At 42.8% G+C, this 17,205-nt stretch overlaps 1 protein-coding gene across 3 annotated transcripts in view; it reads left to right on the top strand.

Moving 5' to 3' along the window:
* PARP15 (poly(ADP-ribose) polymerase family member 15) overlaps positions 1 to 17,205 on the top strand; it is a 46,278-nt gene that overhangs the window by 13,487 nt on the left and 15,586 nt on the right. For 2 of the 3 annotated variants that reach the window (XM_032267706.1, XM_032267705.1), the window contains exons 3-8: positions 3,700 to 3,936; positions 5,524 to 5,745; positions 8,594 to 8,672; positions 10,159 to 10,308; positions 13,197 to 13,259; positions 14,846 to 15,013. In XM_032267706.1, the coding sequence (XP_032123597.1) occupies positions 3,700 to 3,936; positions 5,524 to 5,745; positions 8,594 to 8,672; positions 10,159 to 10,308; positions 13,197 to 13,259; positions 14,846 to 15,013 (919 nt within the window). The remainder of the gene's footprint in view (positions 1 to 3,699; positions 3,937 to 5,523; positions 5,746 to 8,593; positions 8,673 to 10,158; positions 10,309 to 13,196; positions 13,260 to 14,845; positions 15,014 to 17,205) is intronic. The other variant, XM_032267707.1, reaches the window with a different exon arrangement.

Raw genomic sequence — 17,205 nt, 5'->3', positions numbered from 1 at the left:
TATACCACACTATAAAATCACCCTTCACAAACACACACCTTTGCTCCTGCCTGAGGACTTTGCAGAAACACAGGAAGAATGAGGAGGGATAAAGGTTACCAGAACAGGTGGAAAATTCTCAGCCTGGCTCCTGCCTACCCTTTCTCTCCTATTGCTTCCCCTTCTTTGGAATCACCAATTAACAAGAGATACAGGCTCTGTATTCCTTCTATAGTTGACATCCATCATACTCAATCCTGGCTGCAGATCATAATCATCTGGGGGACCTTTTAAAAATACGTACGCCTAGGCCCCACCCCTAGAGATCCCGATTTTAATTGACCAGGGATGTGGTGTAGGTGATAATAGTTTCTGAAAGCATTCCAAGTGATTATCTGATGTAGCTAGGGCTGAGAATCACTGGTTCAGATGCTTCTTAGAATTCTGTAGCCCCACCATTTGGACACCTGATGTTTACCTTCAGATGGCAGATATTCTGGACTAACAGAAAGAGAACTGCTGAGAAATTGGGAGATTCTTCTGGATTATGAGCCACTGGAAATATTCTTTGCATTTGCTGTGGTTAATGGGGTGGCAGAGGGGAGACAGCCAGCTGCTTTCTTCATGTTCTCTAGAGTATGGAGTTTTTAAGAGTCCTCTGTCACGTGGATTCAGGACCTTGTCCTCAAATCAGCAGGTTGAGAAGTTGCATCTTATCATTTTACATAGAATTTATAGACTTGCAGATAGGCTTGCACTAATCAAACTCAAGAGAATTATTTATAAAACTGGTATTGTAATTATTTCATTTGCAATGAGAAAGATGATTGCCATGGCTACTGGTAACAGTGAGCTCTGCAACTGACTATCATGAGAGTGATTGGTGAGTAATATCACCAGAAGAACTGGATGATATAAAAGTACATTAAATTTATTTTTCACTCTAGGTGTAGGCATAGTGTGGTGAGTAAGCAGACCAACTCTAAAGCCAGTTCTGGCAGGGTTCAAGTACTGCTCCACCACTGAACAGCCACTGATCTTGGTCAATATCCATCTTATGTCTCCGGGTTCTTATCTATAAATATGGATGATGATGATCTGAAGGTTATGAGGTTTAATGAAATAATTTATATAAAGTACTTATCCCCTGCCTTGCACATAGTAAGGACTCAAAAAAATGATAGCTGTTATCATTATCCCCCATCTGATGGGCCACTTTATCTTTTACCTTACTCAATTAGTACTCAACCTAATTAAGATATATATTACTTACTCACATTTTATAGATGAAGAGACCAAGGTCTTTTCATTATGTAGTCCACTGAGTTGATTATAAATTTTATGTTAACTCATTTTGGGGTTTATCCATTCTCACACCATTGGATGGTACTGTATAAACTTTAGAATCCTCTTCATCTTTTTTCTCCGAATTCTTTCTCCTATCCAGTTAGTTTCCAAGCCCTAATAAGCCCCCTTTCAAAATACGTCATGTACATGCCTTTCCTTTTCATTGCCATTGTCTACCCATATTTCAGTACACACCACCCCCAACCCCCAATCAAACCTTAGCACTACTCTGGCTCCCTTGTCACTCTTTAACCTGTCCTCTCTGTCACTGATATATATTCCAAAAACATTACTTTAACAGGTACTTCTCTGCACACACATCTTCAGTAAGTTCCTACTACCTATAGGGCAAAGTCCAAAAATGTGTGGCTTTCCAAGTACTCCATCATCTGGCCCTAGATTTCTTCCCAGCTCCTCTTCTCACTATTGAACCTCTGCTTTAGCTAAATTTGACTACTTTCTGATCTTTCACAATCCTATGCCTTCTTGCTATCTTTTCTTTCTTTGAGATGGAGTCTCGCTGGAATGCAGTGGTGCGATCTCGGCTCACTGCAACCTCTGCCTCCTTGGTTCAAGTGATTCTCCTGCCTCAGCCTCCCAAAGTGCTGGGATTACAGGTGTGAGCCACTGTGCCTGGCCACAATCCTATGCTTTCTTAAATATTCCACACACCTCAAATGCCTTGCTGCCTTCTTTCTACCTGACCCAGTTATAGCCATTCTTTAAGGCCTATCTCAAATTCTTATCCCCTTGGTAAAGCTTTCACTCACTATTCCAATCTAAATCGTTTCCTACCTTTTTTGAAGCTTTATAACAATATTTGTATATTTAACAGAGTGTGTCTTTTGATTATTTTGAACTTATTTAAGTGTTAGTTGCTCAGGCTGGTCTCGAACTCTGGGGTTCAAAGCGATCCTCCTGCCTCATCCTCCCAAAATGCTGGGATTACAGGCATAAATCACCATGTCCGGCCTATTTTTTTACATGTGAATATATTGCTTCCTCAAACTGTGTAGGAATCAGTAAATAGAGAGTGAGACTGCAAGTGTGAGTGAGGAAAACATGGGCTAGATCTAATTTTGTTTCTTTTTGTTTTGTTTCTTGGATGGCTCACTCACTCTTGTCTCTGCAAGGGGCTTTTCAGATCTTCAGATTGGTTTATGATAACTTCATATAATACCTCACATGCTAACATATATAAGTGGACCCAAGAATGCCAATTATTAGATTGAGAAATATAACCTATTATATGTCCCAAAGACATAGACATCTTTTAATTTACAATGAACAAGAGTTCCCCCAAAGACCCAGGACATTCAAAATCCGGACAAAGACCCAGGACATTCAAAGATCAGGCCGGGCTCATGCCAGTAATCCCAGCATTTTGGGAGGCCGAGGTGGGCAGGTCACTTGAGGCCAGAGTTTGAGACCAGCTGGCCAACATGGCGAAACCCTATCTCTACTAATAATAGAAAAATTAGTCAGGCATGGTGGGTCATGCCTGTAATCCCAGCTACTCGGAGACTGAGGCACGAGAATTGCTTGAACCTGGGAGGCACAGGCTGCAGTGAGCCAAGGTCCAGCTTGGGGAACAGATCGAAACTCTGCCTCAAAAAAAGAAAAAAAGAAAAAAAAAAAGCCACACGATCAGGGTGTTTGTCTCCTCCTAATCCCAAATTAGCAGGGAATCAGAAAGTTTCTGGTGAGCACAAAATCTGAGTAATAGGAGTTATGAGTTGAATATGTAACATCTCATGGCATTAGGCTATGACCCTCATCTCACCAAAGGAAGAGCCTTTGCATTGACATTGGAGAACCTGATGTACCTGGACAGGCTAGATTGGACACTGCGTACCTTTATCATAGTGACTTTGCTTTGCCTAGGCCTTCAGGGCTGACCAGAGTCTCCTTCATGTTGACCTAGTCTTTCTTTTGGTATATTGTTAAATTAAAAACAAGCATTCTCAGTTCCTGCCAGCCTAAGAGCAGTTCTCTCTCCCTTCCCATCTCTGTCTCAATCTTTGTGTTTTTGTCTCTGTCCATCTCTGTTTCTCACTTTCACTTTTCTTCTTTCTCCATTTCTCGCTCTCTTAGTCTTTGTCTCTGATTCATTTTCACAGTTCTACTCTGACTCACTGCGTGTTGATTCCACAGTGATGGTTAATGTATCTCCTTAATGTCTAAGTTTTGTAAGTAACCTCATCATGGTGTTTCAGTGCTAACAATGGACTGTAAGTTCCTTGAGGGTAGTGCTGACATGTTAGTATGATAGGCAAAACATACCTGTACATTACCTCACAATACTTAGTAAATTTGGAGGTGCTCAGTCATTGTGTATTGATTCAATCTGTAAGTGTTGCTGTTTTCTTTAAGGCCGATGTCATTGTCAACACCGTTCCCATGAATCTTCAGCTTGGAGGAGGATCGCTATCTTGGGCAATTTTGCACAAAGCCGGTCCCATGCTCCAGAAAGAGTTAGATGCCACCAGGCAGGAAGCAGAGGAGAAAGTGGGTAGCATATTCATGACAAGTGGCTGCAATCTGGACTGCAAAGCTGTGCTCCATGTCGTGGCTCCAGGCTGGGATAATGGAGCAGGGACTTCTTGGCAGGTAGGGAAAGCTCTTAGTTCTTCACCTCATTTGGTAGCTTTGGGAATCTCCTTCTGGTGTGGTATAGAACTGTGTTCAAGGAAGGCAGTTTTGCCCTGCAGAGGGCAGTTGTCTTGTTACAACTGCTGCTGGTGTCTAGTGGGTAGAGGTAAGGGATGCTGCTAAACATCCTATGATGCACACACCAGCCCCAACAAAGAAGCGTCTGCCCTAGGCTGTGAGACCCTCACATTGATTGAACCCTGTCTATCTATTGAAATCTTTATTACATTCCATGGAGAATCCATCACAACTACCAGTTATTTCTGAGTAACTAACCCTCAGAAGTAATAACAGTCATTGGGATTCTCCAGGAATGGTGTCTAAGGTGTAACGTAATAATCCTTCAGTATAGCAAAGAGGTGCACCCGATGCTGTGGTGATGAGTAAGAGTCAGTGCCCTTCTTTTGATAACATCATTTCCACCTCCACTCCCAGTTTAATTTTGCAACTTTTTTTCAGAATGTAAAAAAGTAATATAAATACATTGTGGAAAATGTTGAAAAGAACAAAACGACAATAAAAATAATAATCCAACCACCAAGAGATAACTTTTTTTCTTCTTCTTTTTGAGACAGAGTCTTGCTCTGTCAGCCAGGCTGGGGTGCAGTGGCACTATCTTGGCTCACTGTAACCTCTTCTCCACCTGCGGGGTTCAAGTGATTCTCCTGCCTCAGCCTCCTAAGTAGCTGGGATTACAGGTGCCTGCCACTGGGCCCGGCTAATTTTTGTATTTTTAGTAGAGATGGGGTTTCGCCATGTTGGCCAGGCTGACCTCAAGTGATCTGCCTGCCTTAAACTCCTGACCTCAAGTGATCTACCTGCCTTAGCCTCCCAAAGTGCTGGGATTATAGGTATGAGCCACCATGCCTGGTCTTAATATTTATTTCTTAGTTGAGATTCTCTTTTTTTCTTTCTTTCTCTTTTTTTTGGAAACAGGGTCTTAGTCTCTCACTCAGGCTGGAGTGCAGTGGTGTGATCTCAGTTCACTGCAACCTCCGCCTCCTGGGCTCAGGTGATCCTCCCACCTCAGCCTCCTGAGTGGTTGGGACTACAGGCATGCACCACTATGCCTGGCTAATTTTTGTATTTTTAGTAAACATGGGGTTTCACCATGTTTCCCAGGCTGGTCTTGAACTCAAGGGCTCAAGCAATCTGCCCGCCTCAGCCTCCCAAAGTGCTGGGATTACAGGTGTGAAACACCATATTAGACCTGATATTCTCTCTTTAAACATTTTTTAATACTTTTTTTTTAACTTAACATAAATACTGAATGTTGTTAAAAACTCTTCATAGGCATCACTTTTAGTTGCATTGAGGTACAATTTTTATCCAGCCATTCCCACACTGTTGGACCTGCCCCTCCTGAATGAGTTTGACTCTCTCTGGAAACTACTCTGTCCTATTTTCTTTCCCCTTTCTGACTTTGCAGGCCATAACTAAGCCAACAATAGCAGACAGGTGCTTGTCAGAATTGCTGGGACCACAACTCTTGGTTTTCCACCAGCTTAAGCTTTAACTTATGTAAATGTACTTTGCACATTTCAGATCATGGCAAATATAATCAAGAAATCTTTGACAACCGTAGATCAGCTATCTTTCTCATCAATCACATTTCCCCTGATTGGAACAGGAAATCTGCAGTTTCCCAAAGCTGTTTTTGCTAAACTAATCCTTTCAGAAGTGTTCAAATACAGTAGCAGAGCAAGGCCGAAAACTTTACAAGAAGTCCACTTTCTGGTACATACAGATGACGATGAAGGCTATCAGGTATGGTTACATATCCCATCTGGTTATTCTGGCAAGTGAATCCAAAAGCAATCAGATCTATGAATAACCATGTTTTCTACTCCTGTGTCCTTAAGTGATGGTGGCTAACGGGAGGTTGTCATATGATTTAGCTATGAGCCAACACTTATAATTCATGTAGTTCTTCCTAGACGGTTCATCAAGAGATAAGCTAATCTATAATAAATATATTCTTAGGCAGAAGTGGAAAGTTATTGGTGTAAAAATGGCCTAGACATTTTAACACTGACTATGTGAAAGCTAAGTCATGTCTTTATCTGTGGGGAAAGGGCAGAATAAGAGAAGCCTCAAGAATTTAGTTATTTGTATAGAATAGACCAGTCTACACATGTCTATGCGTGCCTACAAACTAGCAATAGCAGCACCATATTCAGCAGTGGAGAAGAGTCAAAGCACACTTATTAAGTAGTTCCCACTGACATTAGAAGAATGGTATAACTATTCAGTTTTGCCATTTGAAAGTTGGATGGCATACTTCTCTGAATCTCAGGGTTGTTTTTTTTTGAGACAGTCTCATTCTGTCGCCCAGGTTGGACTGCAGTGGCACCATCTCGGCTCACTGCAGCCTTCACCTCCTAGGCTCAAGCAATCTTCCCACCTTAGCCTCCCTAGTAGCTGGGATTACAGGCATGGGCTACCATGCTCAGCTAATTTTTGTATTATTAGTAGAGATGGAGTTTCTCCATATTGGTCAGGCTGGTCTCAAACTCCTGACTCAGGTGATCCACTCACCTTGGCCTCCCAAAGTGCTAGGATTACAGGTGTGAGCCACTGCACCCAGCCTGAATCTCAGTTTTATCAAGTGTAAGAGGAGTGTTGCAATAACACCTTTTGGAGTTGTTCTAACTATTTAAAGAGGTGTGTCTGAAGTATTTTGCATGATATGTAGCACATGGCAAACCTCAAAGCTGGTAGTAGTCATTACCTGACTTTAAGGACTGATAGGCAATTGCTACAACTAACATTAGCACTTAAACAGGATCAAAGATAATTTTGTTTTTTAAGTTCTTAGTTATTCTTGCCCATTCTGGATGGAAGTGTGGTCGTCCCGGAGATGTTTCCCAAAGTTCCCCAGAGACGCTCCAAAGTATTGCATGATACAGTTTATAAGTAAATTTGTCCACAGGAAATAATAATAATAGTTTAGGCTGGGTGCAGTGGCTCAGGCCTGTAATCCCAGCACTTTGGGAGGCCAAGGTGGGTGGATCATGGGGTCAGGAGTTCAAGACCAGACTGGCCAACATGGCGAAACCCCATCTCTACAAAAAAATACAAAAATTAGCTGGGCATGGTGGCTTGTGCCTGTAATCCCAGCTACTTGGGAGGCTGAGGTCAGAGAATTGCTTGAACCGGGACCCGGGAGGCAGAGGTTGCAGTGAGCCGAGATTGTTGCCACTGCACTCCAGCCTGGGCTACACAGCAAGACTCCATTTCAAATAATAAAAATAATAATAATAGTTCAAAAAGTAACATTTACTCCCCAAAGTTTCTTAGTTTTCTTTCCCCCAGTAAATATAAAATATCCAGAGACATATGTTTTTGCTCAAAGATAAACTTGGGGAAAATTATTATTAGCAAAATGTTCGTGATATCTATGTCCTTGTTGAGTTCACAATAACATCTGCCCTTTATTGGGGTGGCATCTCCAGTAGCAATCTGGAAAGTAACTGCCCCAAATTTCATTGTTTATCAAGAATTAGAAATATGGACTGGCACAGTGACTCATGCCTATAATCCCAGCACTTTGGGAGGGTGAGGCAGGGGGATTGCTTGAGCCCAGGAGTTCAAGACCACCCGGGGCATCCTGGCAAAATTTCATGTCTATAAATAATTGCCAGGTGCAGTGGTGCACATCTGTAGTCCCAGCTACTTGGGAGGCTGAGGTGGGAGGATCAGTTGAGTCCAGGGGGTTGAGGCTGCAGTGAGCCAAGATCATGCCACTACACTCCAGCCTGGGCGACAGAATGAGACCCTGTCTAAAAAAAAAAAAAAAAAAAAAAAGTAGAAACAGTCCCAAAGATACCTTAAAAGAAAGAAAATGGATGAAGACAACCCAAGTGAAACTCTGTAACTCCTCTCTGTCACCCATTGCTCAATTTTATCACTCACATGACCAAAAAGCCTTTTTGTTTTCCCATTTCTAAACAAAATTTCAATGTATGATGTTTTCTAATGTGGATTTTAGTGCTTTCATTCAGGAGGCTTTGACTGGACATAAAGATGAAGCGTACTATATGTATTTATTGTTAATCAACCCCAGAATGTACCTAACAGCCAAAGATTGCAAGGAAAATTGTTGCCCAGTCCCTGCTCACCTACAAACATTCTACCAAAGCACACTGGATATAAGAGATTAGAATTATAGGGCTTCAAAAGATGAAGGATAACTGATAGTGGTTACAAAAAAGGCATGTGACTTCCTGCAGAGCCAGTATAAGAAGATGGGTCTTTGTGACCCTAAAATGGAAAAACTGATCCTTTTACAGGTCTTTGTGGTCCCTAATTTAGTCATTGGCTAGAAAGTTTTCATAAAGGAACTCTTCCAATACCTGACTCCCAGTGTGTCAGCATCCCTCCAGACATACTTGCCTGGATAGTGTTAGTTTACTCACAAAAATAAAGTAAATCAGCACTGCTAGTTGTTGAGAAAATTCCCAGGTTGAACTGCAATTCTTTAAGAAGTCTGAGGGAAGAGGAAATCTTTTGGAAACTACTGTTACTCTTTGGTATCTGATGATCAGTGCTCCAAAGAATTGGATTAATATTTCTACACGACATTGTTGTGGTCAGTAACTGTTTCTATTTCCAGGCATTTTTAGATGAATTCACTAAATGGTCAAGAAGAAATCCCAACAAGGCCAGGATTCCCATGGCTGGAGATACCCAAGGTCGGGTAAAGTCATTCTGCTAAGGAAGTAATTCCTTTTGCTTAGCAACTCTTCAGTGGTAGTTGAAGTCCACTAGAAGGAGGCAAAGCTAATTCACAGGAAGAACATAAACAACAAATCTGTGCTGGAGGAGGTGTTAGAACACGTCCTATTGTCTGGTCACACGAAGAAGCAATCATATAGTAACATGAACCAAATCAATGGTAACGAAAGCAGAGTTTCTAAGAAATGGTAATAAAAAAATAACTAACCTGTGCCTGGCACACTATACTTTACTAATTGCTTTCATATATAGTGTATTATTTAATGTGTACAGTGGCCCCATGGCAGTTGGTTCTGTTGCCACTGTATAAATGTCTAAAGGTAGATCTAAAGGGTTTAATGGATGAGCTGAAGTGGCACATCTAAGTTGTAAGCCTCAGAGTGTGGGATGGAGAGTAATATGCCAAAAGGATAAAGGTAACTTCCTCTGAGCAGCGTTTTCTTTTTTTTTTTTTTGAGATGGAGTCTAGCTCTGTCACCAAGGATGGAGTGTAATGGCACGATCTCGGCTCACTGCAACCTCTGCCTCCTGGGTTCAAATGATCCTCCTACTTCAGCCTCGAGTAGCCGGGATGACAGGTGTACACCACCACACCCAGCTAATTTTTCTGTATTTTTAGTAGACACAGGGTTTCACCATGTTGGCCAGGCTGGTCTCGAACTCATGACCTCACGTGATCCCCCCCATCTCAGCCTCCCAAGGTGCTGGGATTTCGGAGTGGCCTTTATATTGCTACACCTGTGGTAATAAAAGACTCTCCTAGCAGTGTTGTCTGCAAGACATGACAGTGCCCTTGGCACACTCCCTTATTTTCTCACTCCTCTCTCTTGACACCACAGCAGCTTTTGTCAGTAGACAGAGAGGTGCAATCAGATATTTCTGCCTCATCCTATGTAACTCAGAAAATGTAGATATTCCGGCCGGGCGCGGTGGCTCAAGCCTGTAATCCCAGCACTTTGGGAGGCTGAGGCGGGTGGATCACGAGGTCAAGAGATCGAGACCATCCTGGTCAACATGGTGAAACCCCGTCTCTACTAAAAATACAAAAAAATTAGCTGGGCATGGTGGTGCGTGCCTGTAATCCCAGCTACTCAGTAGGCTGAGGTAGGAGAATTGCCTGAACCCAGGGGGGCGGAGGTTGCGGTGAGCCGAGATCGTGCCATTGCACTCCAGCCTGGGTAACATGAGTGAAACTCCGTCTCCAAAAAAAAAAAAAAAAAAAGAAAATGTAGATATTCCTACTGTCACAAAGCATAATTTTCTAATTTCCTTTAAAAAGAAAACCTAGCTGTTTAAGAGGCCAGGAGACATGGTAATATTTGGGTTTATGTTGGGGGAAAAGAAGGAGGGTTGGGCTGGGAGAGAATAGGGCCGCAAAATGTGTGCTCTTCCTCTGGGAGCTGAGCCAGCAGCCCATTCTTTACCCATTTTCTTTCTTTTCAGGTACCTTCGGGACTGTCTCTAATCCTTGGTTCACAGCATATGAAATGAAAATTGGTGCAATTACTTTTCAGGTTGCTACTGGAGACATAACTGAAGAAAAGGTAGATGTTATTGTAAACTCAACAACAAGGACATTTAGTCTGAAATCAGGTACTTTAAGCAATACATTGTAGTTATTAGTATGACTAATTTCTGGAAGGGAAATTGTGGCTAATATTTGTCTTGAATAGACAGAGAGTGTTGTAGAAAATATGTGGTCCCTGGACTCAGGAAGACATGGGTTGAATCCCAGCTATGCCACTTAGCAATGTGTAGCTGTGCACAAGTCACTTAACCTCTCTGAGCATGTTTCTTTGCCCGTCAAACACCTTTTTCCCAGGAAAGGATTAGATGGGGTGTAACTGATGTAAAGGTGGAGTTTAACAGAAGCATTGTATTTAGCATCAGCTCTGGATTGTCAAACTTCCAAATATAAGGTTTAGTACCTCTAAGTTCCTCCATTTTTATTTTCCTTTTATGCAACCCAGTTGGCATTCACATGTTACCTCCTGTAGCTCTTCTCTTCTCTACATTATACTGACCCAGAAATGAAACGCAACCCTTTTTCTTTATTTTCCCTGAAATGTTTGACTACTCCCACTATGGTAACACATTCGAGCATGCCCTCCCCACATATGTCTATTAATTTATCCTTATAACTTATACACATACACTCTTAACCTTTTTTTTTTTTTTTTTTGAGGCAGAGTCTTACTCTGTTGCCCAGGCTGTTGTGCAGTGGTGCAATCTCAGCTCACTGCAACCTCTGCCTCCTGGGTTCAAGTGATTCTCATGCCTCAGCTTCCCATGTAGGTGGGACTACAGGCATGTGCCACCATCTAATTTTTTTTTTTAAGTAGAGATGGGGTTTCACCATGTTGTCTAGGCTGGTCTTGAACTCCTGACCTTGGGTGATCCACCTGCCTTGGCCTCCCAAAGCGCTGGAATTACAGGTGTGAGCCACTGTGCCTGGCCCTCTTAAACTTTTGTATATTATAAAACGTTGACTTTTAAATTAAAAGGGTAAGATAAAACATAAATAAAATTTAAATATTTTCTAAGTTGAAAAATATTACACAGAAGTGAATCTGTAGAATATCCATTTAGTTCATCGGTCATTCCATTTTTCAGTCATTTAAAATGTAGATATAAAAAACATTTAGTTATTTGAAACATGCTAAATTGAACCTGTGCATTCATCCCTGCCTCCTTTTGGAATTCCATTAATACAACTGTAAAGGAATGAAAAGGATATAAACACACAAGAAAAAGAACGTTGGAGGGAAAACAACTATGAACAAAAGATAAGAAATTTTTAAATGATGGGGAGCTGCTAGCCAAGGGTGGTCGCTGCCATGGAGTAGAGAAAATTTAGTGTCTGCAGGTGAGAACAGTAGCCCCAGAGACACAGGAATTGGAGGCTGCTGGTGTCTGAGAAGGCAGGGGCCAAGTACAGAGATGAAAACACAGTTGAAAGAAATTCCAGATCAGGAGTAATTAGGCCACGTGATTGGATCCCCTGTCCTATACAACAGTAACTTTTCTCTCTCTTCCCTGGTCAGAGATGGGAGGTTTATTCTCCAGAGAAACAGAACCAGAGGGGTTTTGGACTTAGGCACCAGGCATAGGTGAGATGAGGAGCTAGACTGAAAACTGTTTAAGAGAACATCTCTGTACCAAACAGTGAGTGTCCAGCCCCTCTCCCTGCATGGATCCCAGAACAACAGACAGTAGGAGCTGCCTGCTCGCCTTACACTGAAGCCCACTGGTCAACAAGCCTTCTCACATAGGGCTTCTAAGCTCACTCTTAAACAGGAATGGACTGGTGAAGATCACTTGACTTTCAAGGAAAATCTTCACAGCAAAGACAGAGACCAGAACAAACAAATTGAAAAAAGATTTTTTTAAAAAGAGACATTTCATAATGCACTCATAATCAAGGATAAAGAGATATAGGTATCTTTGTAATGATAAAACAACTAACATTCATTTAGTATTTTCTGCATGCCAGGTTATGTGCTAAGCATTTTTTCATCCCTTATCTCTTTTAATGTACAAATAACCCTGTGAGGGAAGTACCACATTAGCCTTTGTGTAATGAGGAAGAACTTATTAGTCACATATTAGCTAGTAGATAGTGAAGTCAACTTCAACCCAGTTTGTCAAAATGTAAAGTCTATGTTTTTAACTACTTAACACAGCTGTCTTTAGACTTGACCAAAGTGGTGAAGCTACAACTTTGACTGGAAGATTCATTGAATTGAAACCAGCTGCCTAACTGATGGGGGCTGGGGGAATCAAAGAATTTAGTAAAGTGCTCAGTTTCATTACAGTTTTGAGATTCATGCTTCTCCTTAGTATCAGAACTTTTATTTTTTATTTTTATTTTTTGAGACAGAGTCTCACTCTGTCACCCAGGCTGGAGTGCAATGGCGTGATCTCAGCTCACTGAAACGTCCGCCTCCTGGGTTCAAGTGATTCTCCTGCCTCAGCCTCTCAAGTAGCTGGGATTATAGGCACACGGCATCATGCCTGGCTAATTTTTGTATTTTTAGTAGAGACAGGGTTTCACCATGTCAGTCAGGCTGGTTTTGAACTCCTGACCTCATGATCTGCCCGCCTCAGCCTCCCAAAGTGCTGGGATTACAGACGTGAACCACTGCGCCCAGCCAGAAATCTTATTTTTGTATTTGCATTCATTTTTTACAAAATAATAAGGGTAGCATGCAAAAAATTTCAAATAACTGCAAAAAGATTCCTGTATAAATAGAGAAGGTAAATCCTTCAGCTCCTGGGGACTTCCATGGTGCTGAGATCAGATTGTTTGTTCATCAGCCACTGGGTGGAGGTTGCTATAGGAAGAACAGCTGGTCGGATATGGGGGATGGTCAATGGATTGTGCACAAATGGTTGAATTGAGCAGAAGTCTAATGTATGAAAGCTATAACCACTTACTGAATTCTAACTGATGCCTTTTACCATTAATGTGCCTTATTTAGGTGTGTCAAAGGCTATTTTAGAAGGTGCTGGACCAGCTGTGGAAAATGAATGTGCTATGCTAGGTATGGGCACATGTTACTTTTCACTACAAACTTGAAAATCAGAGGGCTAAGATTACAACGAGATGACGTACAGGAGGACTGGGGGTGGAGTAAGTAGTGGGCAAAGCTTTGCAAGAAGGCTGGTTCGCTGGAAGAGCAGGCACAGGTGGAAGGACTTGGAGGCTGTAGGGGAGAGGTTCTTTATTCCACCATCTCATCTGTCTCTTCCTTCCTGAGTAGTAAAAAGAACCCAGGCCTGGGTCCTAATAATCCAGGCTTTGCCATTTACTGAGTGACCCTAGGCACATCGTCTAACTGCTAAGAGCTTTGCTTCTCTCATCAGTAGGAAAGTTCTACTAGTAAGTCGTGTGGGAAAGCTGTGCCACAGGTGGTTTTGAGGATCAGAAGGAACAATTAATGTGAAAAGTTCTGTAAACTGTAAAATGCTGTACAGATGTTCCCCAACCTTGTTCTACCACTTCCAGCACATCTACATGTAGCCAACTTCTAATCCTTTTATGAATGAGTGTGGACTTTGACTGGGGAACCTAAGGTTATAAACTATTTGTCCTTCAAAATATCCCTTGCAGAGTAGGGTAGACAGTCAGCTATGAGTGTGCTTTGAAGAAGTCATAGCGCACCATGACAATGTATTCCCAAAACTGACCTGCTACAGTGCCTGAAACTCCTATCTTAGTAGCTCTCTGATTTAGAAATTTCCCTGGAGTGAATAAATTTCTGGAGTGAAAGCAGAGGATGATGATACTTGATCACTAACATGAGGACGTTAGCAGGGGTTTGAGCACTGGGAGAGCTAGCTGTGCCTAGATGGCAGGAGCAGAGGATGAAGGTAGACTGGACAAGCTGAAAAACCCTGAGGAGGCTGCCTGGGAGGGGAGGGTGGGAGGGACACCCAACGGGCCCTAGACAGTGCCTGGGCACAGGTGCTCCTCCGGAGGGCTGGGTGGGATGGGCAGGGATCCACTCTCCCCCTCCTCCCTTTTGCTGGCCCCAGCCTTACTCAGAGCAGTCTGAACCAAAGAAGCACGGCCTTAAAATGGCCTTGGTAATTTCCATGTGCTCAAGAGCTCTAGGGTCCTGAGTGAGAAGTTTTCATCCTTTCACACCTCCATGCTACAGAGTACGTTGCTTTTACCTCCTTCAAAAATTAATGTGGCTAAATGAGCATATAAATTGCCCTTCTGGGACAGCAAAGTTGGGGTTAAGAGCTCTGGAGACTGGCTGCTTGCGTTCAAGTCCTAGGCAATCTTTGGCTACTGACCTTGCCTCTCTCTGTCGCTATGTCATGTGTGTAATGGGGAAAACAGTACCTGCGTCATGGGCTTGCTTTGAGGATTGAGCAGATTAATGCAGATAAAGTGCTTTTCAATAGCACCCAAAATACTCAACAGTGTATTTGTTGAGTTCGAGAATTCTGATTGTAAAGAAAATGAGGCTGTCACAGTCCAGTAAATGAAACCAATAGGCTTGAGGGAGGCTGGGCTTCATAGTCTTCATTGGTGTCAGCTATTTTCATTTCTCAAAACCCAAGTGTTCCCTCCAGTAACTAACAGGCTGCATGTTTGTTTTTCTTCCCTTTTTTCCAGCGGCACAGCCTCACGGAGATTTTATAATTACACAAGGTGGAGGCTTAACATGCGAAATAATAATTCATGTTCTTGGGGAAAATGATGTCAGGAGAACGGTCACCAGTGTTCTAGAAGAGTGTGAACAGAGGAAGTACACCTCAGTTTCCCTTCCAGCCATTGGAACAGGTTTGAAGCTTATCATTCTATAATAAAATCTGAGTGGTACAAATTCCCTTAGATTTAGTCTCACTCCTAAGCAGATCAATGCTGAGTCCATTTGAAGGCGGCAACAACGATACACATCAGAGAGGGGGCCACCTTTTAGATCCAGAGGGCACCACCAGCTACTAGGCCCAAGCCTCTTTCTTCCATCTTTCTTCTTTCTGTCTTTATTGTTTCAAGACAAAGTCTCACTCTGTTGCCTAGGCTGGGGTACAGTGGCGCGATCACAGCTCACTACAACCACTTCCTCCCAGGCTCATGAGATCCTCCCACTTCAGCCTCCCAAGTAGCTAGGACCACAGGTGTGCACCACCATGCCTGGCGAATATTTGTATTTTTTATAGAGACAGGTTTCCTCATGTTGCTTAGGCTGGTCTCAAACTCCTAGGCTCAAACGATCCTCCTGCCTCCGCCTCCCTAAGTGCTGAGATTACAGGCATGAGCCACTGTGTCCGGCCCTTTCTTCTTTATGTTCCCTGAGTATTTTTCCAAGTTTGGTCCTTAACTTCATAGTTTTCTCACTTTGTTTTTTCCCCTTGGGTGGTTCATTTGCTTTCTGTAAATCAGCATTTCTCATTCTCTCCAGGATTTCCTCTGGTTAAGTTTTCTGTTACCGGAAACTTCATTACATCAGAATCGAAGCTTATGATCCTCCCTTGAAAACAGAAACTCCTCTTGACCTCTCAGGCTTTCTCGTTTCCTCCTTCAGTGATGCCATGATGCTCCCAGCTGCCCTGGCCTGCCATCCTTGCTTTGTTGTGTCACAGACCCCTAAAGTCAGCAAGTCCTGCTGAATCTTCTTCCAGAGAATTGTTGAGTTTCAGCCTTTCTTTTCGTTTCCAAAACTTTCAGACCTCCCCCATCTGGTTTACTTCAGTGTCTCCCAGCTGGCTCCTCATTTGTGCATTCATTGAACTGAAATGCTGTTACCCAAGCTTGTGCAAGGCACTGGGGAGAAAATCATGAGTAAGGTGCAGTCACTCCCTGTGAGCAACAAGCTCAGGTTTGTCCTGCTCACAGTTTGTAGGAACGCTTTCCTCATCTCTATCATATCATCCAATCATTTGTTCTTCTTAGTTAACAGTGCAACTGGTCACTCACTTCCTGATTCATTCACATCCATGTCCCCTGTCACTCTCATGGAGGTGAGGGCTTCTTACTTGGGAAGTATTAGTAGTGTGCAGCCACAGGTTACCGTTAATCTAAGAGTTTTTCAGCAATTAAATTCCTGTCTTAGAGCCTCCACCATCATTTTAGCTCAACTCTGTAGACTTCCTTCTTCTTTCTAGATTAAAACAGAATGCTCCTGCAGGTATCCCAGACCCCTCTTATATGAGCCCCACGGCCACCCTACAATGTTTGCAGTACATTCTTTCTGGCTTCCCCACCGCCTTTATTACCACCAATAACCTTTTGTTATAACCTTTTGCTATCGGTGGCAATAGGGAAGCCAGGAGGAATATGTTACAACCATTTTGTTATCACTTTTTGTTCCTTTTGTTCATGCACTTCTCCCCATCTGGAGCATCTCTCACACCATCTGGCAAATTACAGCTCTCAAACCCAAACTGTTTTGTTCCCATCACCCAGGGCAAGCACTCTGCTACTTGGTACTGGGCCAACAGAGTGGAGTAAGCCCTGGCCCTTACAGGAGTTCATGATTTTGGAGCAGATGCAAGACATAGTAATCAAGAATGACACCCAAGGCAGAGGCCACAGGTGTAGGTTTGATCAGCCACATAGTGGGAAGGGTTGCAACTGGGTAGGTGGAATGAGCCTGCCAAGGGACTGCTTCGAGAAAGAGAAGAGGGCCAAGACCAGAACAGTGAAAAATGCCCACAGATAGATTGTGGTGGGGAAAGGGCAGAAAAGTCAGCGGAAGAACCAACCAATAATCATAGTATTGGAGGAGAGTAAGTGCAAAGCCCCAGAGGAGGAAGTGGGAGGCCATGAAATGCTTGTGCCATGCCTCTTCGACTGTGAATACATTGTCAAATGCTCATTCTCTCCAGGATTTCCTCTGGTTAAGTTTTCTGTTACCGGAAACTTCATTACATCAGAATCGAAGCTTATGACCCTCCCTTGAAAACATAAACTCCTCTTGAGCTCCCAGGCTTTCTCGTTTCCTCCTTCAGTGATGCCATGACGCTTCCAGC

Source organism: Sapajus apella, unplaced genomic scaffold (genome assembly GCF_009761245.1).
Source record: "Sapajus apella isolate SASKATOON/1434 unplaced genomic scaffold, GSC_monkey_1.0 scaffold171, whole genome shotgun sequence".
In the NCBI taxonomy this organism is placed as follows: Eukaryota; Metazoa; Chordata; class Mammalia; order Primates; family Cebidae; genus Sapajus; species Sapajus apella.
This window is presented reverse-complemented; position numbering and strand designations above follow the sequence as displayed.